This window comes from Bactrocera dorsalis, chromosome 3 (genome assembly GCF_023373825.1).
Source record: "Bactrocera dorsalis isolate Fly_Bdor chromosome 3, ASM2337382v1, whole genome shotgun sequence".
Lineage (NCBI taxonomy): Eukaryota > Metazoa > Arthropoda > Insecta > Diptera > Tephritidae > Bactrocera > Bactrocera dorsalis.
In genome coordinates, this window is record NC_064305.1 from 60,679,931 (window position 1) to 60,690,409 (window position 10,479).

The following is a 10,479-nucleotide window of genomic DNA, read 5'->3' on the forward strand; positions in this document are numbered from 1 at the left end:
ATAACTTGTTAAATAAAAAGTTTTCCCTAAAAGAAATTCAGTACGATCGTTCAGTTTGTATGAGCGCTGTATGCTATAGTGGTCCAATTTGAGCAGTTCCTTCAAATGAGCAAGCTTAGCGAGGAAAGGATGTGTGTAAAATTTCAAAACCATATCTTAAAAACTGAGATTAGTCCTTCGCCTTCGCCTATATACAAGCAGACGGGTAGACAAATGGGCATGGGGAAATTGACTCAGCTCGTTAAGATTATCATTTATATAAATATATTTTATAAGGTCGTTTGAATATCATGTTTTTCTAGATATTACAAACGTCGTAGCAAAAGAAATGTATCCTGTTTAAGGTATATTTAGAAATAGAGGTAGCTCCACAACAACCGTTAGTTCTGAATAAGGAAGCAAAGCGTACGGGTCCAGGGCGAAATATCTCCGTCATCAAACACGCACCCGCGACTCACTGTTGACAGTCATAACTTCGAAGTCGTAGACAATTTCGTCTATCATGAAACCAACATCTCATGAGTTGACGAGCTTTCGAGGGAAAGGTTCTGCGGAAGATTTATAGACCTTTGTGTATTTTGCACAAAGTTCACTGAACTAAAAGACAACGGCTACGCTGGCTAGGTCATATCTTCCGAATGGACGAAAACCCTCCACTGGCACTCTTTTAAGAATCTAACTTGATACGGAATTATATTAAAATAAAAATAAGCAAATTCGCGTTGTCGCGAATCCAGCCACACTACTGAATGATTAATAAATCGATAAGCAGAAGAAGTAGCCATAGAGCCTTAGTCTGTCTGCATTAGGAGCTTAGGAGCTTTTCGATTACAAAGTAAAAATTGTGAAAAATACCAAAGTAATTCCTTCGGCATTTAATTGTATTAAATTCAGGAACACCGAATGGATTTGGTACTTTTATTGTTAAGACTATATTTTATAGGAAGTACCTGCATGCGTATTACAAATGTAATCAGTTTTTAAGTGCGTGATATTACATAGAAGCCTACGTACCCCACGTCAATTCCTACAACTGAAGACCACTTCACAATTATCTACGAGTACTATTATCTACTAAACATACAGAGATAGATGTAAACACTTTACTATTCTAAACAAAAATATTATTTAAAATCTAAATGAGAGAATCAACAAAATTACAAGTGCGGGCATATGATGCATGAATGCCCATAACAACAACCAGCCCGGCAATATCTATAAATATAAGTTGCATAGAAATGCAACAGGTTATTTGACTGATGTAACAGTACCAGTAGAGGCTTAAGAAAATGTTGAAGCTCAATAAAAGGACAAACAAAGTGCTGACGTATGCGCTGGTGGCCTTGATGGTGCTTCAAGTTCTGATCGACCCCACCGAAGCGGCGACGAAGTGTCACAAATGCACCGGAATTAATTGTCAACGCACGACTTACGCAGCCACGGAGGATTGTACAGACGCGCTTGACAGTTGTGTCACTGTTTTTCAAGAATGTATGAGACCTTTAAAAGCATCATTTATTTTTTATAAAATAAATTCTCCATTTATCGATTGTCAATTTTCGCAGCTATGGTCCTAGCACAAGGCTGCCTTGGTCAATTAGCCGTAGGGTTACGTAACAAATGTGAAATTCCAAGCACTGAGGAGACCGACGGAACCGAAATGACCGATGTTGATGACGCCGCACCCGCAGTTAATAGAAACTGTCATCAGTGCAGTGAAAATTTGTGTAATAATCTTAGCGCTGAGGGTACTGACTGCTTACAGTGTGATTCAAATGAGGTAAGTTCTTAAACTTGTAAAATAAATATGATATTTTATTGAATTATGCCACAGGAAGCCAAATGTGCGTGTGATACTGAAAGTCTGCAACCACAAAGATGTCCTATTTCAAAGGCCGTAAATACATATTGTTATGCCAAAATCGAGGCAAGCCGTGCAACACGTGGTTGTGCCACAGATTTGGCGCAACAAAAAGAATGTCAGAGCAATAGTGGCTGTAGTCTCTGCTCGCCTAGTGATATTAATGGCTGCAATCGTGATCCTAAGGTGGCAACAAATGATACAACTTCGAGTACAAGCTCAGGAGGTTCAGGTACTAGTAATGGCGGTTCGAGCTCTAGTGGCTCAGATGGTAGCTCCAGTTCAGGTACAAGTGGCGGTGACTCGAACTCTGGAAGCTCAGGTAGTGGTGGTAGCGGTCCGAGCTCTGGTGGTGCCAGCGGTGGCTCAGATAGTGGAATAAGTTCTGGTACGGGAGATGGAGGTTCGAGTTCTGGAGCTGGCAATGGCGGCTCAGATAGTGGAGCAGGTTCAGGCCCAGGTACAGGTGGCGGTGGCTCGAGCTCTGGAAGTTCAGGTACTAGTAATGGCGGTTCGAGCTCCGGGGGCTCAGGCTCAGGTACAGGTGGAAGTGACTCCAACTCTGGAAGCTCAGGTTCAGCTGGTGGCGGCTCAAGCTCTGCTGGTTCCAGTAGTGGCTCAGATAGTGAAGCAAGTTCCGGCACCGGAAGTGGAGGTTCAAGTTCTGGAAGTGGTAGTAGTGGCTCGGGTTCCGATGCAGGCGCTGGTGGCAGTGACTCGAACTCTGGAAGTGGTTCAGGTTCTGGGTCAGGCACTGAAATTAGTGGTGCCACCGGCTCCGGTGTATCAAATAAGTTATTTGTCGCAGTGATCTTGATGGCATTACCATATTTTATATAATTTGAGTAAGAACAGTATTTAAATTAAAGTCGCAAATGTTAAGATATATGACTGTAATGGTTATAAAAAAGTCTTCTTTTAACTTTATGAGAAGCGTTTTCCTTACAAGAAAGCTTAATCGAAGAGAATTAAAAACTATAACTAAGAAAAAATTAACCCGTACCAACTGAAACCGGGCGAGCCCTCAACGAATCGAATTATCTGATTAGGCTATCAGTTTTAATTATCATGTTTTTCTGTATAGAACCGTACGAAGCTTTTAACACTTTGCTGGAGTGTGAAATTTCCCCCGATTTGTGGTGTAATTACAGGCAAAAGCAAATCTATAGATTGAGAAATATTTTACTTACTTTAAATGAAAGATAACATTATGGAAAAACTACATGAAATTCCCGGAAAGAAAAAAACCAAGTCAAGGCTATTGTTAAAGAGTAATGTTAAGACTTGTAGTATAGCACATTATTGGTTATCTCTTTATTAAACCAATCATGGAAAATATTTAACTCGAAACTCCCTATCTGAAGTGGAAGCACTCAACTGATATTGCCTAAATTTTTCTACTAAACTATTAAATTTTACTAGGGAGGGTTAATTAGAAACTGTATGCTCCGTCAACAAACTTATAGGACCTCATCAGTGTGGCTTTAGGCCTGGAAAACCAACAACTGACCAGATATTTACCATGCGTCAAATCTTGGAAGAGATCCATGAAAAGGGGATCGAACACACCACCTCTTCTTCGGTTTTAAAGCTGCTTTTGACATCACTCTGCCTTTATGCCGCTACGTCTGAGTTTGGTATTTCCGCAATAATACATAAACAGACGCTAAGCATAACCAAAAGCTCCGTCAAGATCGGGAAGGACCTCTCCGAACCGTTCGATACCAAACGCGGTTTCTGACAAGGCGACTCCCTATTGATGCGACTTCTTCAATCTACTCTTGGAGAAAATAATTTGAGCTGCAGAACTAAATAGAGAAGTTACGATCTTCTATAAGTGTGTACAGCTGCTGGTGTATTCCGATGATATGCATATATAACACTGACCTCAACAACCGCCCAGTTAGTTCTGCGTTCTCCAGAATGGATAAGAAAGCAAAGAAAATGGGTTTGGTAGTGAACGAAGGCAAGACGAAATATATCCTGTCATGAAACAAACAGTCATTGCACTTTCGACTAGACTCGCATGACACTGTTGGCACAAACATCCCATAGGTGCACAAAGTTAGAATACCCAAGTGACACCTGTTGGACTGGGGTAAACATTTAATATTTTTTTTCAGATTAGATATGTACTAGCAATATAAAGTCCAAATACAAACAGATATACGAATACATGTGTCACCATGACAGTTTTACAAATATCTGACACAGACCCTTATCACCACTAACAGTTTTGTGTCATACAAAGTCATTACATATTTGTGCTCGTAATATAGAAACCATAATAATAATCTGGGTAAACTTAATTTGTATCATTCAAGTGACAATGAAGCCTCATAAAAGCATATATGTATACCAATCACCTCTTCATACTAACCCATAAAATTATCAATTAAATGATAACTTTTAAGGGCGTCAATGGCATTTTTGTTCTACATTGCTGATGGTACCCTCCCTCCACTGATTAATTCCTTTTATAAAAATTGATTACAATAGGTACTTATGTACATCGGTAGAAATAACAGTAGACATTAATTTCCGCCGGAATTGATAACGGAGCAAAAAAGTCTGCAGTAAAGTGGGGTAGTGACTAAGTTGGGTTAATCAAAGAGTGTCTGCTGCTTAACTCACCGCGTATGTTAATTGAAAATGTCATTATTTATGTTATCTGGCCACAAAAAAATTAGCTCAGTCTTGGATGAACTTAACGGCATCGAAAGCATTTGTTGCATATCTTTGTTTTTCGCTATCGATGACGTATGTATAATGACCTATCGCAAATACATTGATATAACATTGCATCATCTTGAGAACATGTCCTGCCCTAACCATTTTATTTCATATCAGTTGGTTGGTTGAAATCTCAGGGTTTAGAACTTAGGTATTATTACGAGGTTTGACAATTAAGTAATGAGACTGATTTTATTGTCGCGCTTGTGGTAAACCTGTGATCTTGAAATTCCCTTTCTCTTTTTCCGGCATCCCTCCCCTCTCCATTGATATAACGGGTGATTTTTTTGAGGTTAGGATTTTCATGCATTAGTATTTGACAGATCACGTGGGATTTCAGACATGGTGTCAAAGAGAAAGATGCTCAGTATGCTTTGACATTTCATCATGAATAGACTTACTAACGAGCAACGCTTGCAAATCATTGAATTTTATTACCAAAATCAGTGTTCGGTTCGAAATGTGTTTCGCGCTTTTTTATCGACAAATTTTGTTCAGCGATGAGGCTCATTTCTGGTTGAATGGCTACGTAAATAAGCAAAATTGCCGCATTTGGGGTGAAGAGCAACCAGAAGCCGTTCAAGAACTGCCCATGCATCCCGAAAAATGCACTGTTTGGTGTGGTTTGTACGCTGGTGGAATCATTGGACCGTATTTTTTCAAAGATGCTGTTGGACGCAACGTTACGGTGAATGGCGATCGCTATCGTTCGATGCTAACAAACTTTTTGTTGCCAAAAATGGAAGAACTGAAACTTGGTTGACATGTGGTTTCAACAAGATGGCGCTACATGCCACACAGCTCGCGATTCTATGGCCATTTTGAGGGAAAACTTCGGACAACAATTCATCTCAAGAAATGGACCCGTAAGTTGGCCACCAAGATCATGCGATTTAACGCCTTTAGACTATTTTTTGTGGGGCTACGTCAAGTCTAAAGTCTACAGAAATAAGCCAGCAACTATTCCAGCTTTGGAAGACAACATTTCCGAAGAAATTCGGGCTATTCCGGCCGAAATGCTCGAAAAAGTTGCCCAAAATTGGACTTTCCGAATGGACCACCTAAGACGCAGCCGCGGTCAACATTTAAATGAAATTATCTTCAAAAAGTAAATGTCATGAACCAATCTAACGTTTCAAATAAAGAACCGATGAGATTTTGCAAATTTTATGCGTTTTTTTTTTTTTAAAAAGTTATCAAGCTCTTAAAAAATCACCCTTTATGTACCATCGCTCTAGCTTGTTTAGTTCGCCTGCTGCGTCAAGTTGAGTAGACGTGTGTTTGTAGTGCTCGTCACGAAAATGGAAAAACGAAATCAAAAGCAACGCGTCGCGATAAAATTTTGCGCCAGATTGGGCGAAACAGCTTCGGAAACGTACACTAAAATTGTAAGAGTGTATGGTGATAATGCTCTTAGTCGTGCCCAGGTGTTTCGATGGCACAAAGAGTTTAAGGAGGGGCGTGAAAGCGCATGAGCAAGTCGACGATGAAAACGACGATTATTGCCTTTTTTGATAGCCGTGGAATCGTCCACAAAGAATTCTTTCCACCAGGGAAAATTGTGAATCAAGTCTACTATTGCCAAGTACTCGAAATATTGCGAAAACGAGTCAACAGGGTGTGCCCAGACACCGCTTATAACTGGATCCTTCATCATGACAACGCGGCGTGCCACATCGCCTTCAGCGTGTCCCAGTATTTGGCCTCTAAAGGGATCGCCGTGTTGCAACAGCCTCCTTATTCGCCCAACATGTCACCCTGTGACTTTTTTTTGTTTCCTAAAATAAAATCGGTGGTCAAAGGAACCCATTTTGTGTCGGACATCCAGTCGAAGCGTTCCAGAGATGTTACGAAGCATGGAAAACGCGCTGGAATCGCTGTATAGCTGCCCAAGGGTACTACTATGAAGGGGATGGCAGAGTTGAATAATTTTAAAATATACGGTTTTTATGGAATCAGTCTCATTACTTAATTGTCATACCTCATATACTCTTTTAACATAGTACTAAATACATAGTATAATAATTTTTTTTTGTGCCTTGAAGTGTGCCAGCTTATGACCAATATTTATCCACATCGAATCAAAACTGTTCAATCCCGAGGTACAGAATACATAAGTATGGTTCCTAATCCTTAATCCCACATACATATATTGGTGATGGTATGTGAGGTATGGGCGTAAAACCATCCATCGAAGTAATATTTTTGTAGGTTGGTTGACTGTCAGTAACATCTGTGCCACACGTCAAGTCAAAATAATCATTAGTGTTTGGTATATGCTTGTCTTTCGCATGTACATAAAGAGTATTTGGCGATTTTAAGAGGAGTGAGATTACTCAACAAAAAAGTTTCATTAAATTTTGTGTGTAAAAACAAATTCCTGGTGCCGAAATGTTCAGAATGTTAGAAAAGGCATTCAGTGACAATTTTTTGACGCGAGAAAGTGTTTTTGATTTGTACAAATTATTCAAAGATGATTGATAATGCGTTTACGACGAATCACTTCCAGAACGGCCATCAATCAGTGGACGATAAACACGTCAATACAATAAAGGAATTGGTGTTTGAGAATCGACGATTAACGGTCAGAGATCTTACTGACATCTTTGGAATATATGTATGAGGAAACAATAAAAACCATTTTATAAGATCATTTGATCCAAAGAAAAGTGAATGCACGATTGGTTCCAAAGTCACCCCATGTTTTCTAAAAACAGCTTGGTGTTAACGTCTGTAAAACAATGCCTTTCGACTACCAGGATGTCATGAAACATATTATTGCTGGCAATGCGTCTTGGATCTATGCTTACGACTCGGAAACAGGCCATCAATCGGCAAGTCAAAAATCAAGGTTATGTTGACAGTTTCTTTTTGCACCACGATCATGCAATGTCGGATACATTGATTCTTCGTGAGTTTATCGCCAAATCGTTCCACAACCATCGTAATCGCCTGATTTGGCTTCATGTGACTTCTGGCTATTCAGCAAACTCAAACGACCGCTCCGGTAAATCAGAAAATGACTTTCACCAGGATTGGAGAAAAACGTTAGCACAAGGGTAATAGGACCAAGAAGAATTACTTTAAGGGAGCGCCATTAATGCTGAAGAATAAATTAAGTTTTTAAAATTATGAAAAAAATCTTACTATTTTTTGCTCATAGTAGTATTTCTATTAACAATATGAGGTATTGTTAAAAGAAAGATAAAAGCGGATCAATATTATCCCCATATCCCATATGTAATATACAAATTTTACGAGTTCATCGAAGAATGAATTTTGACTTCTTTCGCAATTTTCGCCAACATCTGAAGGTATTTTCCCCGATTTGATCTTTGAAAGTTGCAAGAGTATGAAATCTTCGGTTACACCCGCACTTAGCTCTTCCTTTTTGATTTATCCACCATTAACATTATCCCACAGTAATTTTGTTTTCTTTTTAATTCCATGTATTTTTAAACAAATCATTGATTTAAACCTCAATTCTGCACCCACGACTCTGTTGCGGACAAACACATCTTAATTTATATTACCTGCTGTTCATAAAGAAGAAAACTTCTCTGAGGTAATTTGAAGGAAATGTGCCGAGTTGACAGTTCTTCAAAAAATCCGAGTTAGTTGCGGTTACATAGACCCCCCTGCAGGGAGAACGTAATTACAGATGTACAAATATGAAACTTGTTTCTAAGTAAGGGGTGTCAGCAGCCAAATTCTGCCTCGCATTTTTTTATCGCAAAGTTATGAAATTCAGGTTCCAAACTATTTATCTAAGTCTTGTTTGAGGAAAGTATCTTGACCATTTTCACGATCACATACGTATCTTATATAACCTAAATTCTATAATTAGCTTCAGTATGATACTTCAAAGATATAATTTTCTACATTTTTAGCTAATTAAATTAATCTTCTTCATGTCGTCATCATGTTACTTTAGTGTTGGCAATGCTTGAATTCTGCTCTTATGCTCAAAAAATAAATAAAAAAATACCTTATCTAGTCAAATTCAAAGCAAACAAGTAATTAGATACCTTATTAAAGTAGTATAAATTATTTAACTAAGTCAGTATATTTGTTTTATGACAGTTTCCTTATCGATTCCTTACTTAAATTCGCACAATATTGACAAATTGAAGGCAATTGCATTAATATTTGCTCATTAGCTCATTAATTACAAAATCATTTTTCATAATAAAATTTTTGCCGTAAAATCCTATTTCTTTCAAAGCACTGGAACTTTTTGAAAGTGCAATATAGCATATACAAACAGAAGAAGAAAGATAAATACTAATGGTGCTATTGAATTATAATCGATTGTTGTGCTAATTTAACTTTGAGTCTTTTATACGATTGGCTTATCCCTTCTAGTGCATTTGTCTTCAATATAAAAAATATATATTTTTAATATTCCCAATATTAATAAGAATTACTTGTAATCAAGGTAACGATGTTATAATGACACCTAAGGGAAAATCTGGAAAAATTTATGGCCTGAATATTATTCAAAAAAATCAGGCGATGCTTAAAGAAAAGAAATAAAATACAAATTAAGCCTTAAAAACGAGAGTCAGAATATTACATTTTCCCATTTCCCATAAAAACTTTATCACAAAATTAAATATAATCATATCAGTGTCTAAATCTCTATAGAGGCTCACGTTTGAAAGTAGTTCTTTAAGAAGATTTACTAAATGTTTTAAATGAATAATAAAAATTCATGAAATAAACGAAGCAAGTAAGGAAGCGCTATGTTTGGGTGAAACCGAATATTTTACACTCTTGAAACTTGCAAGAATCAAAGCCAGGGAAAACTTTAGATACATATACTACATGCTATGGTGATTCCAAAAAAAAAAATTTTTTTTTCGTTTGGTATTCGAAAAAATATGTTCCTAGACACCTCTAAGAAAGCCTCACCAAGCATGAGATCTTAATTTTAACGGAAAGGTCCTGCTTCTTACAGTTTTCTGTTTTTTCCTTATTATCAGATAGAAAAATGTATATCTCGCTTCCAACTACTTTAAAAAATGTGTTGTTCTTTAGATATTGTAGGAAATTGAATGCTCTACAAAAAAGATCTCCTATGATTTTTTCGTAAACCCAACCGTTTAAAAGATATTAACAGTTAAAGTTTGATTATTTTTTGGGAAAATTTTTTGTTCTCATGAATTTTATAATTCAATGAAAAAAAATCGTTATGAATAATGAAATGATGATTTTGTAGGAAATTTACTGCTCTATAAAAATGGTATCTTATGATTTTTCGATAAAGTTAAGCATTTACGAGGTATTCATTGTCAAACATCAATGCATATTAGGGTGGATCAAAAAAAATTTTTTTCTCATTTGGTACTCTGAAAAATAGGTTCCTAAAACACCTCTAAGAAAGCCTCTCCAAAAACCTATGAGTTTCATCATTCATAATGATTTTTTTATTAATAAGAATACACTGAAATATGGATACTTAACTAAATAACAAAGTGGTGGAGAAGCAGGTTTATACTATCTATTTTATTAAGTTGATAAAATAAAAGAAATTTTGCTACTAAATTACAGAGGTTAGAAAAGGATTTCAGTGGCAGAAACGCTGGTATGAAACATGGATTCGAATGGATACACTCTGTAAAAAGAATTAAAAATAGTAATTAAAACAAAAAATATGTATGTATGTAAATATAGAGAGCACAGATGGACGAGAAAATTTGAGTAACACTTTAATATAATAAAAAGCGAGTTTGCGCCAAAATGGGATTAAAACACTGAAAAGGCTTAGAAGAACTATAAAATATACCTTTGGGAGAAAAAACATTGCACACAAATAAAGTGGTGAAACAAATGAAATACACCACAGAAATCTGTACACGTATGCATCAATACCATAAAGTTCA

At 37.0% G+C, this 10,479-nt stretch overlaps 2 protein-coding genes across 10 annotated transcripts in view; one reads left to right on the forward strand and one right to left on the reverse strand.

The window, feature by feature from the left end:
* Positions 1–10,479, reverse strand: part of LOC105222440 (uncharacterized) — a 165,373-nt gene that overhangs the window by 36,022 nt on the left and 118,872 nt on the right. The gene's annotated exons all lie outside the window — the stretch shown is intronic.
* On the forward strand, positions 1,247–2,752 carry LOC105222438 (uncharacterized). 2 transcript variants are annotated; one of them, XM_049450711.1, is made up of 4 exons: positions 1,247–1,491; positions 1,566–1,780; positions 1,835–2,405; positions 2,442–2,752. In XM_049450711.1, exons 1-4 carry the CDS (start codon positions 1,290–1,292, stop codon positions 2,699–2,701), a joined length of 1,248 nt encoding a protein of 415 aa, XP_049306668.1. In that variant the 5' UTR covers positions 1,247–1,289; the 3' UTR covers positions 2,702–2,752. The 2 variants fall into 2 exon arrangements, with proteins under 2 accessions (XP_049306668.1, XP_011198082.2); XM_011199780.3 differs by having other exon boundaries at positions 1,248–1,491; positions 1,835–2,752.

Excerpts from the sequence above, each read along its gene's own strand:
- LOC105222438 (XM_011199780.3), top strand. The coding sequence starts at position 1,290 with ATGTTGAAGCTCAATAAAAGGACAAACAAAGTGCTGACGTATGCGCTG. Across the intron at positions 1,492-1,565 it reads TGTCACTGTTTTTCAAGAAT|CTATGGTCCTAGCACAAGGC; the intron begins GTATGAGACCTT and ends CAATTTTCGCAG. Across the intron at positions 1,781-1,834 it reads TACAGTGTGATTCAAATGAG|GAAGCCAAATGTGCGTGTGA; the intron begins GTAAGTTCTTAA and ends ATTATGCCACAG.